The 25,122-nt window shown below is 51.8% G+C and overlaps 1 protein-coding gene across 1 annotated transcript in view; it reads right to left on the bottom strand.

Annotated features, from left to right (window-relative positions):
• NRXN2 (neurexin 2) overlaps nt 1–25,122 on the bottom strand; it is a 419,710-nt gene that overhangs the window by 99,603 nt on the left and 294,985 nt on the right. The window contains exon 19 of the mRNA XM_015423902.1: nt 19,828–20,009. Within this exon, the coding sequence (XP_015279388.1) occupies nt 19,828–20,009 (182 nt within the window). The remainder of the gene's footprint in view (nt 1–19,827; nt 20,010–25,122) is intronic.

The raw sequence follows: 25,122 nt of genomic DNA, 5'->3' as shown, positions 1-25,122 counted from the left end.
AGGGAGAGGCTCCAAAATTGCAGGGTAGCTTCTGGCGCCTCTCCCCAAGATGCCCACCGTGTTTCAGGAACATTGAACCAGGGGGTCCAATTCTACAGGCCCCCAAACAGGTTGCCCCCATCCCCTCCATTGTTCTCTATGGTGGGGAAAAAGTTACTTTCCCCCCACCATAGAGAACAATGGAGGGAATAGGGGCAACCTGTTTGGGGGCCCTTAGAATTGGACCCCCTGGTCCAATGTTCTTCAAACTTGGTTGGTATTTTGGTGAGAGGCTCCAGCAGCTACCCTGCAAGTTTAGAGCCTCTCCTTCAAACTCCCTCCCCTCCAGCCCCCAGAATATACCCTATGTTTTCGCCATTGACTTCAATGGCCCATAGGATATAATGGGGCCGAAATTGACATTCGGCTGGCCCGGCCTTCTAGCACGGAGCCTGAAAAAGGAGGGGAGGGCGGGGGGGCGGCTTTGCAGGCCATTTATCAGGCCCGGCGCTCCGGCGCAGAGCCTGAAAAAGGCGGGGAGGGCAGCTCAGCAGTCCCCCCCCCCTTGGTTGCAGCTGATGCCGAAAGCGGCGGCAGCCATAACTTTTTAAATAGCCCCTCAGGACAGCTGGGGGAGCCAAAATGACCTCTCGCGCAAGAGGTGGAATTTGCCCCTACCAGTCCAAGGCCACCACCCGGGGCTCAGGGAAGCAGGAGAATGTTTCGCCCTGTCCCCCACGGCGTCGCAGCCGCCGCCGAGAACAGCGGCGGCCATAACCTTTTAAACAGCCTTCTGGGAAATTGGGGGAGGACTGGCGCCCCGCAGCCCCCACAAACTTTACGCCGGTGGTCAGCTGGACTCCATGGAAAGGGGAGAGGACAATGTCCTTGAGGCCTCCACTCTCCCAACTAGCACTACCTCTGGCTTTTCAGGGTTTAGTTTCAATTTGTTGACTTCTACCTAGTTAACCACCGCAGTCTGGCAGCGATTCAGGACCTCTACTGCATCACTAGGAGATCTGGATGAGGATATATAGAGCTGAATATCAACAGCACAGACTAGGATCAGGGAGACCCAGGTTCAAACCCCCAGTCTGACATGGAAGCCCACTGGGTCACCTTTGGCCCAGTCACACTCTCTCTGCCTAGCTTACCTAACAGAGCTGTAGTGAGGGGGGAAAATGGAGGAGAGTAGAACCCTGTAAGCTGATTTGGGTCCCCACCAGGGGGGAAAGCGGGGTCTAGATGGAATAGACAATACCAGTACCACACTTCTGGCTGCCTGAAGGAAGATCAGATGGAGGAACTCACTATGAATTTAGGCAGATTGTGAGAGGGAGGGCAGGAAGGGATGAGCCACCTCTTGGCTCTTATGGCCTTTTATTATATGCCCAGGGTAATCTGTAATTCAATTGCCATGTTGGAGCCAGAAAGGAATTTTCCTCCAGGCTAGATTGGCCCAGGGACCACTGAGGGAGTGGGGGAAAGGTAGGTGTGGATTTGGCGCTTGGGGGGCAACAGTGGGAGGGTTTCTGGAGTTCTGGCCCTGCTGGTGGACCTCCTGGTGGCACCTGGGTTTTGGCCAATGTGTGATACAGAGTGTTGACTGGATGGGCCACTGGTCTGATCCAACATGGCTTCTCTTATGTTCTTGCTTTGTGCAGGGGGTTGGACTAGATGACCCTTGGAGCACCTTCCAGCTTCATGTTTCTATGTGGGTTGGCCCAGGTATACATGGACGCCTCCTTCTCCCACAGCCACAAGAAGACTCCTGCATTCTTATGGAATGGAGGAAAAACCCTTCCCCATTCTAAATCAAGCAAGAAGGACAAGAAAAGGACTTCTGTGTCTTTCAAGGCAGAGGGAATTTTGGAAAAGGCAGCTTCTCCAATGAACAGGCACAGGATCCCTTCTGGTCCCTGTACAGATCATCGCTTCAAAGCAAGGCCTAAACTCCGAGGGGCAGAAGGGAGGAGGGATTGGGAAGCTGAGCTTTTGGGTTCTGTGACTTGAGCTCCAGGAGGGGAGAGGGACTGAGCCCAGAATTGGGCCTTGAGGATTTGGGGGAGGAGAAGGCAGGAGGCCTCAGCACGAAACTTCTAAAATAGAAGCAGAGGAGCTTAAGTTTGTCACCCACATACCAAAGTCTTCTGCCTAATCCCAGGCACTTGGCTAATGCTCAGAGGCACTCACATGATTCTTATTATACTACCTGGTTCATGGCTGCGTCAGAGCACTGCAAACATGTTCGGGGCTTGGCTGTGACCTAGTTTAAAAGACACCCTGCCACGATACCCGGGTGCAGTTAAGCTCAGTTCTGCAAAGGAAGCCTGCTGGGGTGGGAGGGTGGAGTGAAGAGCACAGGAACCAGGATGCCTGGGTTCTCCTACTTAGACTTGGGGGGGGGGGCACTTGGGATCTAGGCCTCCGAGATGCAGGTGAGAGACGTCCCCAGCAACCGAACTAAAAGGGATGATTCAAAAGGTATTGGGGATGAGGCATGGAGCAGACTCACTCTACAAACAAAGAGGGGGAACGTATTCCGGCAAAAGCGCTTGCCCCCCCCCCAACACCCCCGTGCTAGCAACAAAAGGAGGATGTCACTCAGTTGCCAGTTATTAATTCCTAATGCCACAATTACTTCATTACGTGGCAGGCGCAGCAATGAATAGCTGGAGGTTTGCAACGGCAAACAGTCAGCGGAGTCAAAATTAATTTACCAAGCGGAGCAATCTTTTCTAGTGGAAGCATCAATTTACGCTTTTTTAAACTTCTGAGGCTCCCCCATAACTAAGTTGCCGTGGGAAGCGGAGCTGTGCGTGGCTTAATCTGTGCAATGCAGCCCTGGAGTGTGGCAATCTGAAGAGGTGGCGGGGAGAAAGATAGCCATGCGCCTGGCGCTGGGATCTCACAAAGACATCCCTCCCCACCCACCCCCACCCCATCTGCCACCCACAGGCAATTTTCTTTGGGAAGGAGATTTTCCCTGGCTCCCCTCTGCATCTTCCCAACCTTGATTTGGAATGATCTTTCCTAAAAGATCATAGCCAAAACACCTTTGAGGGAGCTTTGGAGGGTAAGGTGCGGACGTCCACACCTCCCCGCTCACCTCACTGCTGGAGGACTTCTTGTCGGGTTTATTTTAAAATTATTGGTAGCTATGAAACTCTGCAGTGATACATGAAGCAAAGAGCTTGCTCGAGGTAAGGGGAAGGGGGAAAGGGTGGGCATGAGGGGAAGGAATGGGGGTGGGGGGGAATGGTAGCCGAGAGGAGGAGGAACGGGGAGCTGCCCTCTGCCAGGGCTCTTGCTGCCAGTGTGACTGTCTTGGCAGTGAGAACAAAACAGGGAATCACCCTCCTTGTACGGAAACAATTCAGATGAGATGCCGGGAAGGCCGTGACTGGAGCTCACTAGAAATGGTTTAAAATCCAATTATCAGGCATGCAGAAGCCATCTTAGATGGGGATCGTGGGCCAAAACAGGAAGAGAGGGGAGAACTCTCCCCACACCATTTCCCTAACCTGAAAGAGTCTCGAGTTGCGGCTGCTGTGGTGGTCAGAGTGTCAGACTAGGCTCTGGGAGGCCCAGGTTCAAATCCCCACTCTGCCATGGAAGCACACAGCCTAACCTCCCTCACAGGGCTGTCGTGAGGATAAAATGGAGGAGAGGACATAAAGTCTAGATGAAGTACAAAAATACATCAATCAAATTTACACCCATTGTGGAAATATATACAGGTACCCATAAGTTTGCCCCAGGGGGACAGACAGCAGGTGTACTGGAAAATTTCTGGTCAGGAAAATGGGAGGGGGAGGTTAAAAACCCACCTCTCCTGCAGCTCCAGTCCATCCCTCCATGGGCACAATAGCTGGATTTAAAAACAAAATAAACTGCTGGGAGTTCACTTGAAGCTGCCTTATACTGAATCAGACCATCGGTCCATCAAGGTCAGTATTGTCTACTCTGGCTGGCAGCAGCTCTCCAAGGTCTCCAGCAGAGGTCCTTCACATCACCGACTGCCTAGTTCTTTTAACTGGAGATGCCGGGGATTGAACCTGGGACCTTCTGTGTGCCAAGCAGATGCTCTGCCTCTGAGCCACGGCTCCCCTCCCCCCACTCTCCCAGTGACAACATTCCCAGTGTCTCCTCTGGTGTGATCCTAATTCCTAGGGTCATGCCTAGGCATGTTTAGTCACACAAGGTGGGATACCAATGAAATAAGATACAAATAAACACAGAGTGAGGGCTACTTGAAAACTAGAATATGAAATTAGGGTCTGACCAGTTTGCACTGAATCATCCTTAAACCTTGCTAGGTCTGCGAGGAGCAAGATGTGTTCAAAGCTGTCTTGCTCTCTCTCCAACCTTTCTGCTTGCAAGGGAGAAGAGGAGGAGGAGGAGGAGAAGGAAGAGGAAGAGACTGGATTTATATCCCGCCCTTCACTTGGGAGTCTCAGAGCGGCTTACAAACTCCTTTCCCTTCCCCTTCCCAGAACAGACACCCTGTGAGATAGGTGGGACTGAGAGAGCTCTTTCAAGGACTGCTCTTGCGAGAATAGCTCTGAGAGAACTTGTGACTGACCCAAGGTCACGCCAGCAGCTGCAAGTGAAGAAGTGGGGCATCAAACCCGGTTCTCCCAGATTAGATCTCCATGGTCTCCATCCACAGCCTTCCTCAGCAGACCTTGGTCAACATCCCACCGGGGAGCTTCAATGCTAACCATGGTCGAGTGCTACTTCAGGAGTGGGTCAAAGCCAGGTATACCACCTTGAGCTCCAGAACTTAACTACACAGGAAAGAAGCAAGGCCTTCCATGCAGACAGACACAGAGCGGGAAGGGAGTCCCAGTGGGCAGCTGTGCTGGCTGCAGTAGAACAGCTAGGTTCAATTAGTGCCTCAGAGACCACCTAGGTTTTCGGGGTATAAGCTTTCAAGGGTCAAAGCTCCCTTTGTCAGAGTTGGAAGAGGTGCTGTGGGCTTTCTAGTTCAACCCCTTGCAGGATAACCAGAAGCTAACATAAGAACATAAGAGATGCCAATGTTGGATCAGGCCAAAGGTCCATCCAGTCGAACACTCTGTGTCACACAGTGGCCAGAAATACCAGGTGCCATCAGGAGGTCCACCAGTGGGGCCAGGACATTAGAAGCCCTCCCACTGTTGACCCCCCCAAGCACCAAGATGACAGAGCATCACTTGCCCCAGAGCCCCTATCTATACCTTGTGGCTAATAGCCACTGATGGACCTCTGCTCCATATGCCTATCTAATTCCCTTTTGAAGCTGTCCATGCTTGTAGCCGCCACCACTTCCTGTGGCAGTGAATTCCAAGCTAGTGCACTTCCCATGGATGGCCTCGCACTCACCTGCCCCTAGGTAATCGGCCCTGCGGTTGTACCACTCTCACTATCTGGAGCCTCTTCCTAACGTTTCACTGAAATCTAAAGCCCGTGCATCCTTTTTGCCCTCCCAAGCAACAGCAATGATGCATTTTACTCTTTTCCATGTGACAATTCTTTGGGAATACTCGCACTCCCCTCTCAGAGATCAAAGAATCATAGAATCACAGAGTTGGAAGGGGCCATACAGGCCATCTAGTCCAACCCCCTGCTCGATGCAGGATCAGCCTAGAGAGCATCCCTGACAAGTGTTTGTTCAGCCGCTGATTGAAGACTGCCAATGAGGGGGAGCTCACCACCTCCCTAGGCAGCTGATTCCACTGTTGCACAACTCTTACTGTAAAAACGTTTTTCCTAATATCCAGCCAGTACCATTATTGTGAGTCCTACCCTCTGCTGCCAACAGGAACAGCTCCCTGCCCTCCTCTAAGAGACAGCCCTTCAAATACTTAAAGAGAGCAATCATGTTCCCCCCCCCCAACCTCGTCTTCTCCAGAAGATTCCTTCTCCGTGTTGAACCTATGTATCTCTTCCACCTTTCCCCATAGGACTTCCTTTCCAGACTCTGACCATCTTCACCACCCTCCTCTGAACCCATTCCGGCAGGTCCGCATCTTTTTGGAAGTCCAGTGGTGACTATCAACCATCACCCCAGAAGACAGAGATGTCTTTTCATATGTTACATCCCCATGGACAGAGAGCCCAGCAACTGTGTTTATCAGCAACTGTGTTTATCATGCTCCTTACAAGTGTAGCCTCTTTGTTGTCAGGACAGGGGCAGTGCATATACTTTGCATGCACACACAACCTCCCTGCACACAAACCAACTCCAGGATTCTTCAGAGATTCCGTTTGGTGCATACTGAACCCGCACGTGCCTGCAAAACACACACCTTGCCCCTGTTTAGGAAACATGGTGACTACACATATTGGGAGCATCGTAGGCAGAGCACATGCTCCTGATAACACAAGGTTTCTGGGCTCCTGGTATGTCTGGATTTAACGCCTGGAAAGTACTATGGTGACAGTCCCCAGCCAAGATCGCCTGGGCCAAAGTCTAAACCAAAGAGGCATGCTGCTGAGCACCCTGGTTGCCAGGCCTCCTTCAGTGTGTCCCGAAATGGCTCAGGGAATGGGAAGGAAAGAAAGGGGCTCAGGTGTCAGAATGTTTTCTTCTCCTACCTCCCTGGGCCTCTCCCTACATCTCTGCCTGCAAAAATGGAATAGTGTGAGGAGCAGTGGTTGGGCTTAGAATCATAGAGTTGGAAGGGACCTCCAGGGTCATCTAGTCCAACCTCCTGCACAATGCAGGGAATTCACAGCTACCTTCCCCCCCCCCCAGTGACACCTGCTCCATGCCCAGGAGGTGAAGAAGAGAAGAGATTGGATTCATACCCCGTCCTTCACTACCCAAGGGAATCTCAGAGTGGCTTACAAACTCCTTTCCCTTCCTCTCCACACAACAGACATCCTGTGAGGTAGGTGGGGCTGAGACAGCTCTGACAGAAACTGCTTTTTTTTAAGAACAGCTGTGCCAGAACTATGGCTTGCCCAAGGTCATCCAGCAGGTGCAAATGGAGGAGTGGGGAATCAAACCCGGTTCTCCCAGATTAGAGTCCGCCCACTTAACCAGTATACCAAACAAGATGACAAAAAACCTCCAGGACCCCCAGCCAAACTGGTCTGGAGAAAAAATGCTTCCTGACCCCAAAGTGGTGATCAGCCTTTCCCTGGGCCACAAGAACTAAGCACTGATAAAGCCCTTCCTGCCCTCCCTCTCATGAAATGCCTAAGTTCACAGAATCAACATTGCTGTCAGATGGCCATCTAGCCTTGCTTTAAAAACCTCCAAAGAAGGAGGAGAGTCCACCACCTCCCGAGGAGGAAGCTTTTTCCGCTGAAGAAGTGCTCTTGACTGTCAGAAAACTCTTGATTTAATTTCAGCCCGTTGGTTCTGGTCCAACCTTCTGGGGCCACAGAAAACAACTCCGCACCATCCTCTATGTGACAGCCCTTCAAGTACCTGAAGATGGTGATCATATCACCTCTCAGTCGTCTCAGTTTGTCATGATAAATCAGCCAGCAGAAGAGCAAGGGGAAGCTTGGGCCATCGGCTCCTCCTGGCGATCAGGGTTCAGGAGCTGTGCCAAAGCTCTTCCCCAATTTTCCACCTCTGATCAGGAAGCTACTTCACTGGCCACGCAAGCCTAAACAGAGCCACACTCTTCTAAGCCCACTGACTTCAAAGGGCCTGGCAGGACATAACTCTGGGTAGGCCTGCCCTGTGCATAACCCTTTCAGCCTTTGCTTTTGGCTCAAAGCTGCTGCTCAGTACACAGCTGTTGCCTGCTGAGTCCCTGGTCCCTCCGGCTCAGTGCCGTCTACCCAGACTGGCACTGTCTCACCAGGGTCACAGGCCAAGAAAGGTCTTTCCCAACACCTGCTTCCTGAGATCCTTCAGTGGGAACCGAACTTGGGACTTTCTGCGTGGAAAGCGCACACTCTGCCCCCTACTCTGTCACAGCTATGGGCAGTGGGGAGTTCAGCCTCTGAAGGTTATCCTTTTCTAACACAAGCCAGCATGGAGACCTCATAGGGGAAGTACACCTGTGTGTGCCCCCTAGACACGACCTGGCAAAACTCTGCGCTGCTGGCATCTTCCTGCAGCTGCTGCAAAATGGCACCGAGTAGAGCCCAAAAGCTCCACCGCTGCCGCCGGTAGCCCGTCAGCGGGTGTGATAAACAGCCTGGCTCTGCCTGTGACAAGGCCCGGGGATGTTGCCGCCACTCCGCTCTGGCGATGTACTGTTCTCCTTCCCCCGGCTGACCCCCATCCATCTCCCTGGCATGCAAGGCCAGCCTGAGAAGCGCTGGACACGCCTGAGCTCCCCGGCTAGCTAGGAGCCTGCCCGGCTACAGGCGAGGCAGTCGGGGAAGGAAGGTGTTGGTGTGAGGGGGAGGTGCTAAGATCATAGAATAATAGAGTTGGAAGGGGCCATACAGAACATCTAGTCCAACCCCCTGCCCAATGCAGGACCAGCCTAAAGCATCTCTGACAAATATTCGCCCAGCCTCTTCTTGAAAGCTGTCAGTGAAGGGGAGCTCACCACCTCCCTAGGCAGCGGATTCCATCTTTGATGGGGGCAGCTCTTTGGCAGCCGGGGCGCAGGCATCCCCTGGGGATCCCTGGCATGCAAAGAAGAGGGCTTGGGAAGGAGACACAGTCCCTCTCCTACCACACGTTCTTTTTATTTTTCATTACTGGCATGGTGGAAAGAGAGGCGGGCTCCCCAGGAGGCATAGATCCTCATGCATTAGGGACCCGCGTTCCAATCCAGGGCTCAGTTCTGAAACGTGAGAAGCACCCAAGACAACAGGGAGCGACTTGATCCGGTGTTTCTCTTTTTTAGGAAGGGAAGGTGGTTTTGCTGCGTGGGCGTGATGTATTAGCCTCCTCCTCCAACTCCTCCCTTCCTTCTGGAGCCAGAACGGCTCTCCCGTGCCTGAGCGCTGCATCGATCCTGCCTCCGCTCTGCAAGGCCATTCCTTGCAGGGAAAGGCAGCCAGTGGGGGGTGGGGAGGGCAGGTTTGCAGGATGGGGGAATGACTGCAGGGCACGGCTAGGCGCCTCTCTCTCACGCTGCCTGCCCTGCCTCCTGCCCTGGCTTCCTTCTCACAGCCCGCACCCCCATCTACACCATTTAATTGCCTTGGGGGGGGGGAGCTCCCCTGTCAAGCTTCCCCCCCCCCCAAAGCAAAGCTGGCACTCACAACACCCAGGCCAAGTGGACAGAGAAGGTGAAGCAACTCGGGAACTTTCCAACCCTACTGCAATGCCCCCCCCCCCATGAAGAGGCTGTGTTAGGCTTGCCAGCTCTGGCTTGCGAAATACCTGGAGATTTTGGGAGTGGAGCCTGGGGAGGGGGGGGGTTGGGGAGGGGAGGGACTTCAGTGGGGTATGATGCTGCAGAGTCCTCCTTCCAAAGCAGCCATTTTCTCTAAGTGATCTCATCTCGGTCACCTGGAGATCTATTGTAATAGTGGGAGATCGCCAGCTACCATCTGGGGGCTAGCAATGCTAGGCAGTGTGGTGACAACGCTCTCCCTCTGAACAAACGACCTTGTATAGGTTGGATTCTCTGGACTTGGTACCGCCAGGGAACCACAAAAAGTAGCAGAGTGCTCCAGGCTCTAAGACAGCAGAGCTGGGGCTGGGTGCGGTGAGACGCTTACAAAGGTAGACAGAGTTAGCAATCTGTTCTAAAGCTAATGAGCAACTTTTATTAATGAAAATACATGCTGGAGAGTGCAGGTAAGAGACAGGTATAGATTACCTGATCTAACTAAATAGGTGGTGTTGGACGCTGGAAGCATGTCCAGCCTCCACGGTGCAAGATGCAGAGGAGGAAGAGGAGGAGGAGGAGGAGGAGGAGGAGGAGGAGAAAAGATTGGATTTATACACCCCCTTCACTTGGAGTCTCAGAGTGGCTTACAAACTCCTTCCCCTCCCCACAACAGACACCCTGTGAGGTAGGTGGGGCTGAGAGAGCTCTGACAGAAACTGCTCTTTCAAGGACAGCTCTTCTCAGAACTAAGGCTTGCCCAAGGTCATCCAGTAGGTGCAAGTGGAGGAGTGGGGAACCCAACCCGGTTCTCCTAGATTAGAGTCTGCGCACTTAACCACTACACCAAACTGGCTCTCTGAGATCACGGTGCAAGATGGAGAGATCAGAAGCAGAGGAAGTTGCCCTTAAGAGTAGCATCCTGTATAGAAATATTGATTTCTAAAAGTCCATGCCTTCTCCTGTGATTACATTCTGATGACATGCTGTGTTTCCTGTTGCCGGCCAAATGGTACAGGGCAGACCAACTGGCCGGAGAAACTTTATAACCATGCCATATAACCACACATTCTTTCACACCTCTATGTGGAAGAGGCAGACCTGATGGCTCCTGCCTCTGCCCCACATGCCAGAAGTCACGTAGGCGATGGGGAAGCTGGAGGTTAAGTCACTTGACTGCAGAAGGAGTTCCCAAACTTATAGCCTATCCCCACACGCAGCCAAGACAACCAATAATTGGGCACATCCCCTATCTGCTCCTGATTGGCTGCATGGCCACGGCTAGTCATGACTAGATGGGGCTATATCTGTTCAATCCCTATGGGAGAGACTCTCTCTGGTCCTGCTCTCTCTGCTTGATTTATTGCACCTGAAATGATGTCCTGAAATGCTGTCTCTGGGAGAACAAAGACCTGCTTGGTAACTGGAGCACATGGTGTACAAAAATGGGATTTCCCTTCAAAATCCCCTGGGACTCTGGACTGTAGATATTCCTGAACTTGGTAAATATGTATCTTTTACTGTGTAGTTAAGGCAAACAGCCTAGCCTTTGTTGTTTTGTAATCTTTTATAGTTTAATTGCAATGCTCTGTACTTAATAAAAAAATATTCTTATTTCTAAATGGCCTCTGATGTTGTACCTGGATTCTAAGTCTAAATCTTGCAGCCTAAACGCTGAACACACAGCGCTACCACTGTGATAGTAATTGTTAAGTCCCAGAAGCCAGCTAAGAGTCTGAACCTTTGCTCTTAGGTTGGGTGGGGACCCCAGTTGAAGAGGTTCTGGTGGCAAATTGTTCTGAAAACCAAGAGGGTATAGACCACCTCGTGGTTTGTTGTTTAATGTACTGGAAAAGTACAAGATTCCCTCTCACCCCTGGACAGGCGTGAGTGGGCTATCCTGTACACATCCTACTTCAAAGGAAAGGATCAGATAGCAGGAAGGAAAGGATGCTCCTGACCTCTCTATCTGTCTAAACTCTTTGGTGCCATCTCTCAAGCCTGAAAAAAGACAGTGTCAAAGTCCTCCACTTTTAACAGTATAAGCAGCCAGAGTAGAGTGGCTCAGGGTGGCACTAGAAGCTGAACTGGTTCCAGGAGTCCAGATTGTGGCACCTACTATTTTCAGCAATGATTTTACTGTAGTGTTTCTCAGCAGTTCTCCAAGGAAGTAAAAAGGGTTGGATCACACCAGGTTGTTTTCCCACTGGTGAAAAAGAAACGAAGAGGTCTTCTCTGGCCCCTGCCACACGGCAGGGGAAAAGCCCTTTAAAGCGCGGCTTTTAAAAGCCGCGCCAACGTTGATACGGCTCGGCGGGATCCCACGGATCCCCCGGCCGAGCCGCCTTTTCTCCCCGGCGCGATCAAACGCCGGAGAGAAAAGACGGCTCTAACCGGGAGCCGGCCGATCTGCGCATGTCGGAGCATGCGCAGTTCGGCTCCGGCCCGGGCTTGAGCCGGCGCAAGGGAGCGCCGGCGATCAGACGCCCGGGAAGAGGCGCCTCATCCGTTTGAACCACCGAGGTAGGTGGTTCAGTTTGAGGCGGTTCTTCCCGGGTTTGGGCCAGTTTGGAGGCGGAAGCAGAACGCTTCCCAGATGTTGTGGTGTGATCGCGCTGCTTTGATCCGCCTCCAAACTGTCCCGTTCCCGGGCCAAATCGCCTCGTGTGAACGGGGCCTCTGACTGCCAAAAGGGCCAGGCTTAGAGGATCATGAGACCAGCATAGACAGAAGTCATGTGGGACAAGGACTGTAATAAGGAGGAGAATGAGCTGAGATAGAGCAAAAAAAAAGATCTGGCTGGAGCTAGTCCAACCATTATTTGTCATTTTGCAACAGATTGTTTTGTTGCATGCCACATACACACACACAAAAATCAATGTGTGAACTTCTTGTCATTGCTTGTTTATGTGATGGTGGATGAATTCAATTTTTATCTCGCTGCTTTCTCTATTCACTCAAACGGAGGTTTTTAGGCTTTATAAATGGGGAGAAGTTAGTCTAGGGTTAAAGGTTAGCTTTTTATTGTGGCGATGACAACCCACGTTTCCCCCTGTATTTATTTATATGCTACAACACTTGTGCTGTAACTTTGATAACATGAACAAGAAACTGTGAAGAGGTTAGGATTAGGCTTTGTGGCAGCAATCATTTGAAGAGTTGGCCATTAAAATAGGAAGCCCTGAAGGCTGGAGGGAAAAATGAGTTTGGCTTTCAAATTCTGGGGCCAGCTCCAAGAGATAAAAGAAAATGTGGCATTAAAAGTAATCACTCTGTGCATGTCCTCAGTCTCTCTCTTTCTCATTGTTATTATTTTTTATTTATTTATCAAATTTCTACCCAGCCCTCCCAGCCAAGGCCGGCTCAGGCCGGCTTACATAAAATCAACATATAGAGTTACAATAAAACAGTTAAAACAATGCAAAAACCAAAGCAATGCTAAAACCAATTAACCATCTAACATAATAAGTACTAGTAGTGTTGTAATTAATGTAACGATGGCTGCCATACTTAGTTCTTCTCTCCCTCTTCACACAATCGGCTCCTAGGCCTTCTTCGGGTGTCTTTCAGGCGACTGGCTCAGACTGTTATTAGAAATTCCAGGGACAACAGGGCTCTCTATCCTTCAGCTGTTAGTTGTTAACCATGTTTAACGGTGGAGGCAGCTCCAAAAGCCTGGTGGAAGAGCTCTGTTTTACAGGCCCTGCGGAACTGTAAAAGTTCCGCAGGGCCATGATCTCTTCTGGGAGCTCGTTCCACCAGAATGGAGCCACCACCGAGAAAGCCCTGTCCCTGGTTGTCACCAAAATGGCCTCCTGATCGCAGTGCTCTCTGGGGAACATGTGGGGAAAGGCGGTCCCTCAGGTATGTAGGCCCCTGACCATAAGGGGCTTTAAAGGTAAGAACCAGCACTACAGGCTGGATGTGCTCCTGAACTGAGAGTCCCATCAGAAGCCTCCTCCTCCTCCTCCTCCTCATCATCATTATTATTATTCTCCATGGCTCTGTCTGCCTCCACTGCATCCCTCTGCCGGAGAAAGTGTAATAGCTTTACTGCAGACTGGAGTTCAGGAGCCTGCAGTTGGGCTGATAGAGGCTGGAGCAATTGCTGAGGGATCTCCTCTGGTGCTCCGCCTAAGGAAATGACAGCCGTAATAACAATGATCACAGCTGCCAAAGGGCTGGTTCCTGACCCCTGCCCAGTGGGGCTCCCCGCCACCTGCAGGGCTTCTTGCTGCGCAGATGCATGTCTGGAAGGGGGATCTGTTGCCAAAAGTTGCCTGGAGAAAACGGAGCCCCTGTTCTCCTCAGGGCACGCATGCCGAAGTGGTGCTTTTTTTTTTTTTTTTGCCTTCGGGGGGTGCTAGAAGTGGTGGATTTGCTCCCAGGGAGGTTACAGAGCTCCAGCCTGAATGGAAACCACAATTTCCAAGCTCCGAACCCCAGTTGTGTGCCGGTGGTGGTGGGGTTGCAGATCATGGTTTGTTTCAACCGACGGGGCTCAGCCTAGTGACTGCTACAGTCACACCCGGCCCTGCGGTTCTACAATGTAACCTTTTTTTAAAATTCAGCAGGGGGAAAAAATCCATGCACACGGACTCCAGGTGAGAGTGACTGGCCCCATTCATCAGCACAACCAGCACACACGATGCTGCTCGTGCTGCAGGGGCACTACTACACCGTGCGCACAAGACCGGTCCTTTGTTCTCCCCACTGGTTATATATGGCCCTCCGGTAGCCCGGATTAAGTCTCCCAGACACTGAGAGGGTCTGAACCAAAGCAGGTGCCCTGCAAGAATGGCTGGATGGTTACAGGGTGTTCAGGAGTAACTAATCCCCGCTAAGTGGCCCTGAGTAGGTGCCCCGAGCCGTCCTGCTCTATGCAAAACAAGGGCTGCACATCAGCGCTCTTTGTGTGCTGAACAAAGAGGGTGCTTGCAAAAGGCTGCGCATCACACAGGCCATGTGCTGGACAGGGAGAAATGCCAGCTGATTGCGCAGACAGACGGGCACGCAAGCACACAGACACACAGACACACACACGGCATGAAACACACACACAGAGGGCCCATTGTCCCCTGCCAATCAGCTGCGCTTGCTGTCTCCTAAGCAAAGCTGCACAGGGGTGTGCTGGCAGGCGCCACTGTGCAAGTGTCACAGCTAAAGCACATCTCCCAGACTGCAAGGGCTCCAGCAGAGAGGGGCTTTGTCTGCAGTGGCAGCTGTGAGCAGCCACTGGGAAGGGGGAGAGGAAGGGAACGCAAGAAAGGGGAGTGTTCTCTACTTGCCTGCCTGAGACAGGCCCAAATGCCCAGGAGAGGACTTGGAATTCATGCCCCAAACCCAGTGATGGAAGTCTTGTCAGTCTGGGAGTCACCCTCGTTGACCTGAAAGGCCCATCCCCATGACCCCAGGTGATGGTGGCTACTCAATGGTCAGGGGGAAAGTGCGAGTGTTCTCAAGGCCTAGCAGTCCACGGGTGGGATGCCACACGGTGCCACTCCCCAAGAGTCAAAGGGAGGCGGAATTTGGGTTATGAGGTGCAATCCAGCCAGAAGTTCTCCTGCCCGAGTCCCACTGGGATGAACTGGAGCCACACCAGAACACTGCTGGGGCCGATAGAACAAAAAAGGGGTTAGACCCTCAAACGAAGGAGAGGGCCAGCAGTAAATCTTGGTCATGAAATGGTACCTGAATGGAGAAAAGGGCACACAGGTGTAAACAGAAGCTTCCTGGGCTCATGCTAGGGGCTGACTATCTGCTTCATGGGAGCTGCTCACAGCTGGAGACAGACATCCAGCCGGACAGTGGACCGGCTGCATTTAAGAAAATAACGATAACCTCCTTGAATATGCTGCAGTCGGAGGAGGGGGAGACAGAACAGCCCTCACAAGGAAGATCGTGTGAGAGGCATTCTGGGAGAGACTCACTGGGGAACCAGATTCCACCTCTCTCTCTCTCTCTCTCTCTCTCTCTCTCTCTCACACACACACACACACACACACACACACACACACACACACACAAGCACGCGTCCCCTTCTATAGCCGGCCAACTGCCCTGTCTTCCATCTGTCCAGCAGAGCCTGCCTGAACAGTTGGGCTGGCTAATGCAGGTTGACTGTTCCCTGCCTGCCATGAAAGGTTGTAGGGCTACAGGACAGGACAGGATACGAACTGGAGGGTGGGGCAGGAAAACAGGATGAGTCTGCAAGAACTGCCTGTCCTGAGAGGACTCAGTCTGCTCGCCTCCACTCCCCCTCCCAAGGTCACAGGTGCACAACAGGTAAAGGGTGCTTTTCCCTTGCCGGTGAAACGGTAGCTCCTATACCCTGCTTTCCCCACATCTACACCTTTGCAGGGGGAACTGCCACCATTAAGTCATAACCGGACAGTGAACGTGGGGGAACCTTGCTGACTCCAAGCCTTCTGCAGGAAGAGGTCCTCGTTCCTGGAGTCCACAAGACGCCACGCCCCCAGCCAGAGGACCCAGGAAAGAGTCTTGCCTCCCACGTCCCCCTCCCACAAACCAGCCACCAAGGCAGCACCCATCTTCTTGGTCTCCAGGGCCCTTCCTGGGCACGCTCAGGGAACCTTGGCCCAAGGAAAAGACACTGCCGCGTCTGCACCAGTAGGTTACGCTGTCGGCCGGCATTAGCCTGGCAGGGCCGTGACGAAGAAAAGGATGGGAGGCGAAGGCGCTAGAGTAGAGCGCGGGCGCCCCGGGGGGCTGCTTGACACGCTGGGCACTCCCTAGCCAGCCTGCCTGCTCTCCTGCCACGCAGCATTAGCGGCGGCACCTTCGCATGGCACATGCCACAGGGCAGGCAGAGAGACGAGGGTGTCCTTGCGAGAGCGCCATGGCAAAGCCAGCTTCCGTGCTGCGCCGCCGTCCTTTCCTTGGCCGGAAGGGCAGAAACGCTCACGTTGACGGTGCAGCGAGGAGGGCCAAGGAGTCCTTGCCCCTTCTGCAATGCTGCCCGACGGACAGAGACAAGCCCTTGTTGGCCAGTCCCTCCTGGCTGCTCCGTTCATTCACGAAACAGAGAGAAATACAGGCAGCCGGATTCATCCTGCAGGGGCCTTCGGTGAGAAACCGTAATGGAATTGAATGGAAGCCACCTGATACACAAACTACTCAGGGAATCCAGGAGATTCACCACTTTCCAGTACCCCTTCCCCCCGGGCCTCTAGGATAGTTCCTCTTTTCGGGTACAGTTTCCGGAATGGAGAGGTTGGTCAGGGGCAGTGCCCAAGAGGCTCCAAATCCCTACTTGGACGTAGAGATCAAGGGGCTGGCCTCAGTTTCCACCACCTGCAAAATGGGAAGAAACTGCGCCCTAAGCTGATGCCCCTGTTCAAACAGGATGCAAGCTGGGAAGGCTTGGGGGAAGCGGCTCGGCTCCTTCTGAGATTAATCGTAAAGCGAGTAACAAAAGAGCTAGGATGTGCCTCGGTGACAGACAGATCTGCCTGTTTTTTGACACGCTGCACCAGGGAAGAATCTGGGATAGATCAAGCACCTGAGAAACAGAATTAGTTTTGGGTTGTTTTTTTTTTTAAATCAACTTCTTTGCCCTCAAGGCAGCACAGGCAGGCCAGGAACTGATTGGACAGTGACCTACTGACATCTCAGATGCTAGTAAAACTTCCGGCAGGCCTCAGATTCAAGGGAGGGGCTTTGCTGCCTAAGCCCTCCGCATGATGATCAGGAGTAGAATTAATTACGCAAAATTGCTTAATGTCTATAATTTCTGCAGGTTATAGAAAAGCACCTGCTTTCCTTGGTGCAAAACTGTTTCGTTTTTAGCAGTGAAGCTACAGAAATGCAAATGAAACCATTTCCCCTCCCTCCAGGCAGGGGAGAGCCTCAGAAGGGGGGCCTGGGCCTGTGGCGTGCAGCAGTGGGGGCAGGGTCCGAGAGCCAGGGCTGCTTTCCTGCAGCTCCAGTTGCCTCCTCTTGGCACCCCAGCTTGGCATCTGCCTAATCTACAGTCTGTGCAAAATTCTGGCCCTGGGGAGATTTCATCTGGACTTGTCTCCTTAACAGAAAGAAATTAAGCCACCCCATGTGGGCACAGACCTGCTGGCAGACGCATCGAAAACCCAATCAAGGCCCTGAATGGAACCTCCTGACAGGCCACGACAGCCCAGAAAGAGACAGAGAGAGAAGACTCCCGCGACCCAGGCATTCAGGGTGCCTGACCACAGCGAGAGGCCCGCCCACAAGAGAGATGTTAGCCCCCTGCCTCCCGCTTCCCCCCTCTGGGCAAGGAGTATTTCATTAAGCAACAAGCCCTCCCTCCTCCTGCTTCTTCTCTCCCGATATCATGCACAGTCATTAAAGCATAAATATTAATAGGAACGACACAAAGATGGACTAGGCGCCTGCGGCCTGCGCAAGATGCTGGGTTTGCACAGGACGAAGCATTAATTCATTTTGCCCAACTTGGAAACCAAAGTAGGCAGAGGCAAAAGTGCAGGATCCCGTCCATAGTCTGCCAATGGCCTCAGACAGACTGCGGGGGTTGTCCAAGCAACCTCCCCGCAGTACGTAAGTTTTTAAAATAAATAAAACAACCCCCCCCACATACATCAGCAGCAGCAGCAGCAAAGTTGTGAATGCTCAGACATGTCTGGAGATCCCAGCCCGAGATTACTCAACAGCATGGAAACTCGCCCTGGTCATAAAGGGAAGTCCTATGACTAAGCTCTGTTTCTGCAAGGGGAACTCCAGATTCAGGCCTTAGAGAACAGCTGCCGAGGGGATGGTGTGATGTGCACTGGGGAAAAGGTGGTGAAAGAATGAAACCGCGATTATTTCTCTGATACCAGGGCCCTGGTCCAGATTGCAGCCCTCCCTCCAGCCATGGCTGCTTTCTAAGGGCTACAGTTGCCAACTTTGGGTTGGGAAATACCTTGAGATTTTGGGGGTGGAAGAAGGAGAAGAAGAGTTGGTTTTATATCCTGCTCTTCACTACCCGGAGGAGTCTTGGAGTGGCTTACAATCACCTTCCCCTTCCCTTCCCCACAACAGACACCCTGTGAGTTCGGTGGGGCTGAGAGAGCTCTGAGAGAACTGCTCTGAGAAAAGTGTGACTGGCCCAAAGTCACCCAGCTGGCTTTTATGTGGAGTTGAGGGGAATCAAACCCAGTCCCCCAGATTAGAGCCTGCCGCTCTTAACCACTACACCACACTGGTTCTCAAACTGGCCCGGGGAAGGGGGGGGGGTTGAGAGGGGAGGGACCTCGGCGGGGTAGAATGCCATAGTGTCCCCCCTCCAAAGCAGCCATTTTCTCCAAGGGAACTGACCTCTGTCGCCTGGAGATCAACTGCAATAGTGGGAGATCTCCAGGTGCCACATGGAGACGGGTAACCCTACTAAAGGTCAAATCATACACCGAGAACTCTGATCGCAGAAATCCAGTATTATAAGCTTATTGCCCCTAAATGTTCAGAATCAGAAGCCAAGAAGGCCTCTGAGCATATGGAGAATGATGCAGAACGATTCTTTACGGGATCTGTTGCCAAGTATTTGGCCAACTCATTTTTAACATCAGTGTTCCATCCTGGGACACATGAATTGACAAATAAGTGCAGCACCTCTGAGCATGTGCAGAGTGCCTCCCCCGACCCATGCGGAATCACAGCAAGCACCTACCCCCCAAAAGACTTCAGTGCCTCTCCAAGCTCCAGGGGTACGTCCCCGCACTAGCCGCTACAGTGATCAGCACGGCACTTGGGCAGGAAGCTGAGGCAGGCCAAAAAGGCAGCCAATGAGAGGGAAGCGTTGAGCCTGTGTGTGTAGATACATGTGCACATGTGAAGGCGTGTGCGTGTTGGGTCTGTTTGCAATCTGGAAGGCACCAGTAGGGTGCGGATGAGATACCAGCTGCAGAGGCCCACGCCATGCTGGCCCTCCACACATTCCAAATGTGGCATCCCAACTGTGCAGCTGAAACTTCAAGTCCTAAAAAATATTGCACTCTGAACCCCATAAGGGAGTCGCCAAGCAATGTCTTCTCCCCCAGGCCTCCGCAGGTGGGGGAGGGCAAGCAGTTCGATTTGGCAGAAGCGGCCCAGGATTCCCCACCCAGCCTCCTCTCCCAGGAACAGGCAGCAACAGCGATGGGGCTTTCAGACCCTAGAAGCCTGGTGACTGCTGACTCAAAGCCTCACGCCCTGCCATGACGCCTAAGGGAGCATGAGCCAGGAAAGTGTTTCCCAGCAGAAGGGGCCAGGGAGGGAAGCGGCAGGAGAGAGGGGCACGCAAAGGGCCAGGAACTGGTCCGGCATATTATTCATTTGTTTGTTTATTTGTTTATTTATTTATTTTATTATTTTCAATTTATATGCCTGCTGTCTGATGAATCCCCCCCCCCCACCCTTCCTGGGGAAAAAACCAACTTCTGAAGCAGACTCTCTTCTCTTCTCTGTTCCCTCTCCTGATCCAGGGGTGCAGGACCGACCTCTTGAGGCTGCCCCCACCCAACACTGAATGGTTGGCCTTGGACCCAGATTTGGTTTAGATCTACTATGCTCCCCCCTCCGCCCGCCCTGCCTTCCCACCACATGCCCCCCCAATGATCCAGCCCCCCCTCCTTACTATGTGCAGCTGTAAGTAGTCACCGAGCCCAGAGGCGCTGTCCACCCGCACCAGAATGGCGTTTTTCTGATGCGTGCTGAAGCCCACGGCCAGCCGGTCGGCCCGCGTGCTGGGGCGGTCATTGGGAGGCCACGTGTACGTGATCAGCGCCCCGCCCTTCCCAAAAATGTACGTCGTGCCAGCTGGAAACGTGGAGAAAGAGAGAGAGAGAGAGAAAACACAATGGTCAGAAACAGAGGCCTTTGGAGTATCTATTCTTCATCCGTTTCCCTGCCAGCTGAGCCCTGGAAACCCTGGGTACCGTTGCATTTGGCCTGGCAGGCACCTGTCATTTATTGATTTAAATATTTATATGCTGTTTTTCCTGCCCACCACAGCGGCTTACAACAGTTCCGAGCCACAAGCAGCAAGCAAATTAAGACCATCCGAAAGCAGACAAGCCAGAAGTAACAGCTACACAGCCTTCCTTGAAAATAATACCCTCCTTGCAAGTTAGCTGCCAAATGCCCACCAGAACAGAATAGCCTTAACATTTCACATGGAAAGCAGACAGTGCAATGGCCCTCTGTAACCCCCCTGGGGAGGGTGTTCCATTACACTGAAATGGCCACAACAAAAGAGGAGGTTAGCACTGTGGCAGATCAGATAGCACAAAAGAAGGGATCAACCAGGAGGAAGGGGAAAACTGGCACATAAAGGGAGAGATGGTCGCCATCAACTGAGGTGACCCCAACAGGGTATGGCTTTCAAGGCCAAAACCCTCACCTTGAGCTGGACATGGAAACACAGTGGTAGCTGCTGTAGCTATTCCAAAAATGCCCTTTTGTGCACCAGTTGTGGCTTCTGGATGGTCTTCAAGGGCAGCCCCACACGGAGCACATTGCAACAGTCTAGCCACGAGGTTACAGAAACACAGCCCAGCGTGGCCAGCCCACATAATGCAATAAGCAAGAAGTGTGTGTGCGTGTCCGTGTGTGGAGTGCTTTTTATCCTCAACACAGAACTGCCCATATGAGAGAAGACAATGGGCATTCATGACAGGAAACCTCAGGAATCCCCTACGTTAAAAAAAGTGTGTGTGTGTGGGGGGGAAGAAAACAAAGCTTCCTGGCATAAAGAAAAGAGAAAGGATATTCACCATTGAGCAGAATTTGGGTCCTTTCCCATAATTCCCCCCACACACCACAACCCCTCTCCTCCCTCCTGGGTAACCAATCCATGGCCGCCCCATCACTTTGTGGCCCCTCCCCTCTCTGCTGCAAAACAGATTGGTGGCCAGAATGATGGACAGAGAAGGACAAAGGCTGAGACAGGCCTATCTGTCTCCCAGACACCCAGCCCCCCCTTGCCCCCCTCCTCGAGGTGTGGGGCTCCAGCAGGGTCATCTATCACCCCTCATCTGTATTTCAGGCCCAGCACACCTGCCTCCACACATACAATTGCTCTCGGCTGTCTCATTTGCCCTCCCGGCCACGGACCGCTCAACCCTGCCCAGACAGGCTGATGTCTCTGCCTGCTTTCGAACTTCTGCTGCATCCCCTCCCCCAACCTCTTACAATCTCTTTCTGGGGGAAAGCACAGGAAAGCTTATATCTGGAATAAAACTTTGTTGGTCTTAAAGGTGCCACTGAACTCCAACTTTGTTTCTGGGGGGAGGAAGGGGTGAGCCCCAGAGCATGAATCAGGCTTGCCTCTGTCAGTGCAGAACTAACTGCCCAGGAATTCAGCACAACTCACTAGGGGTTAACCGGCCAGCTCTGAAAACCCTCAACAGCACCATTTGGTGTATTTGGCCTGGCGCAGAGTTCCCTCTAAGCTGTGGGAGTCTCATGAGCAAAAATTCTACTTTGTGAGCTACTGGCATTAAAGTTGTGAGCGATTTGGCTGCTGCCTAAATTAGTTTGCTCTGGAGCCATCCTTCCTGAGCTAAGACAAAAATGTGTGAGTTGGAGGCTAAAAAGCTGTGAGCTAGCTCATATTTCACTTAGAGGGAACACTGCTGGCCAGGAGGCTGTTGGGGGGGAGGGAGGAGTCCTAAGGGGAGGAGCAAATGCTCATATTGCAAATCTTTCTAGAGAGGGGCTGGATTGAGTCCCTTTACCTAAGCAAAATATTTCTATTCTGCTCAAAGTAGCTTTATTGGGCTCTCACGCAACAAATAAAAATCATGAGCTCCAAGCCAGCACTGGGCCATTCAGAGCCAGACCTTGAGAACTCCAGAACCAATGCTGAGAGGCATCATTAGCCAAGCAAACCAGTGTAGTCTGAAAGCTCGCACCATTTTCTCCTTCGCATTCTTTAACTGATCCCCTCTAGTTTTCATAACAACCTTGTTGCACCCCCCCTCCCGCCTGATGGCTATAAGCAGGGGCCAGAACTGGTCTGCTGGACAGATGTGGAGTGCCTTCTTGTGGAGACAGGAGAAGTCTGGAACTTTGCAGTAAGCACAGAAATGTTTGGCTGGTTGCCACCCATTCCATTCTACCTTAGCACTGGAGTCTTGGTTGTGGACTAGTCTTGCTTTGCAGTCAAACTGTTTTTATTCGCCCACTGACATTATGTCCATGTCCAGCCAGATTGCAGCTGGCCTGATAGTTGCTTGCTAATTTATTTTTAAAAGTCCTTATTCACACTTTGTCAGAATGTTCATACCATCTTCAGAAAGAGATTTCAGATCAACGACAACCAGTTGATAAAAAACAACTATCAATGCAACAAACATTTTCAGCCTTCTCTAAAAGGGAGGAAAATCCTACTTATGAAAAGAGCAAGAGTCCAGTAGCGCTTCAAAGACTAACAAAATCTGTAGCAGGATATGAGCTTTGAGTCACTGCTTATTTCTTCAGATCTGAAGAAGTGAGCAGTGACTCACGAAAGCTCATACCCCACCACAAATCTGGTTAGTTTTTGAAGTGCTACTGGACTCTTGCTCTTTTCTGCTGCTACAGGCAGACTAATACACCAGGAAAAAAAATCTCCTTATTGATAAAGATCAGTCAAAAGACTGTAGAAGTCAAGGAGGCTGCCATGCTGCAACACTGAAAGCAGGTGCGGCATACACAGTGGCTAAAAATCTGGACAATGAGCCAGGAAGTTCCCGGTTCAAATCCTGCTACTATCACAAGCTCACCAGCGGGCCTTCAGGAAGCTACACTCCCTGAACCTCCCCATCCCCACTCTTCAGTGAGGAACCATAAGTCTGATCAACCTTCCAAGGCTGCCGTAAGGAGCACAAGAATGTAATTGTGTGAAGTATTTCGAATCCTTGGAAGCAGGGGTCATTTCCTGCAGGAGCGCACAGGAGCGGAGCTCCGGCAATAAAGAGCCCAGGGGGCGGGCACATGCAACAAGCCCCACCCCCTGCTCCCAGCAGCCCTCAGTCAGAGCATGGAGATGAGCACCGCAACCCTAGAGTCGGATTCGACTGGCTTTCAAGCAAGGGAACCTTTACCTTTACCTTATTCAGGTACAAGCTCTCCCCCCTCTGTGAGGGCAGATCTTCGTGTGTCCCCCCCATAGCTAGCAATCCAAAACAGCCCAGCGGAGCCTGAGCGGTGGGTGTTACCTTCTGACACACTTCCGGTGATGTCAGGGGGCATGGCATATGCAAATAAGTTATGCTAATGAGTTGTGCTAATGAGCTCCTGCACCTCTTTTTCTACGAAATGACCTCTGCTTGGAAGCATTACACAGATGCTAAGCAGTGTTATTATTAGAACCAGTGCTTAAAAAGCTTTGTTCCTTCACAGGATGGATTCCAGCAATACCTCTCAAGTCTGGACTGAGCCCAAAGCTAACTGGGAACTACCAAAGTTGCCCCAGCACAAGCTGAGGAGGTTCCCATTTCCCTGACCCAGGGAGGCAAGGTACAGCACAGACACAGAAAAAGATGAAGGAGGAGGAGGAGGAGGAGGAGGAGAGATTAGATTTATACCCCGCCCTTCCCTACCTGAAGGAGTCTCAGAGCGGCTTACAATCTCCTTTCCCTTCCCTACCAAATAGTATACTATTGCATTCCCAGTAATAAACAAAAAGGTCCCTGGTCCCAAGAGCTCGCCATAAGGGATGTCTGAAAATGTCCAGGAGGAATTCCTTTCTTTCTTTCGCCAAATTTGCACAGCCACACTTCCTGTATTACTGGTTATATATTATCACCTTACTTATAGGCACTTGACCATGCAGGTTCATGTACGTTGCTCACAGTTGCACTGCATCACAGGTTTTGTACCATTGAAGTCACATAGCTGTTCTTGCTCATGATCTGCTGCCCTGGAACCTATGCTAAACAAAACACAGTCCCTTCCCAGATGGCTACCATGCAATCTTGCAGAAACTGCAAGGATTCTGAATACAGAATACTGTTCCCAGGTTAACACGACCCCCAAGATTTGAACTGAATTCTGTTTTAGGTTTAAACTGATGCCACACAATTTACCAATGCGAAAATTTGTGTTATTTCTGCAGTGTTGAATGAGCTGGAATCAGTGAAGTCCAGCAGATAGGTGTGGAAACAAATTTTCCTATCTCTGATACAGGCCCCAGAATTTCTGCAATTTCTTTATACGTGATGGGAATCTGGGGGATCTTTCTATGAATCCCCTAAAGCGAAGATAATTTTCTGGAGAAACACCAAGAGGGAAAATTCACACATTTCTCCCCTTATTCCCATTCAAAACCATTCAAACACAAAGCTCTAAATCTGCTCAACCCTCCAATTACCTGTTCTAAAAAACAAGGTTTCAAAGGGGATAGCTTGGCAGGGGTGTGCCTCCTCCCTTCCCCCAATGTACCCCTCAAAATCAAACCTCTGAACTTTGAAAAGGTTTGATATTCTGAGCTGAATTTCAATCCCGACATTTCTGTTCAGTTCCTGAATACGAACAGAGGAAGGAGAGGTCTCTTACCCCCTCCTAGATAGACCACCGGAAGATTGGTAGATGGGGTGGGGGCAGGGAAGAAGGGCCATTTTCCTGCACTTGTGAAAAGCAGCAGTGGCCACAGAAGTGTTGGAGTCCAGGTTTGGGAGCTGGGATGTGTGTGTCGAGATTCACACAAATTCCTCTGCAAAAGACCCCCTACACAGTGGCCTCTAGTATCCCAGCAAGAGAGGGACACTCTCTCTGTGCAGAGGAAGCGGCTTACCCGTTTAGCAAGCTGCAATAGGGTGGGGTGGGAGGCAGCATGCAAGGCATCCCTCCCCTCCCACCCCACGCTTTGCCACCCATCTATCTCTGTCAGCCTTCTTGATTAGCTTGGAAATTGTCAGCAACCAAGTCCATCGAGGGAAGATGCATG

The sequence above is a fragment of the Gekko japonicus genome, unplaced genomic scaffold (genome assembly GCF_001447785.1).
Source record: "Gekko japonicus isolate JY-2015 unplaced genomic scaffold, Gekko_japonicus_V1.1 scaffold313, whole genome shotgun sequence".
NCBI lineage: Eukaryota > Metazoa > Chordata > Lepidosauria > Squamata > Gekkonidae > Gekko > Gekko japonicus.
The sequence above is the reverse complement of the archived record's forward strand: the minus strand, read 5'-3'. Positions and strand labels throughout refer to the sequence as shown.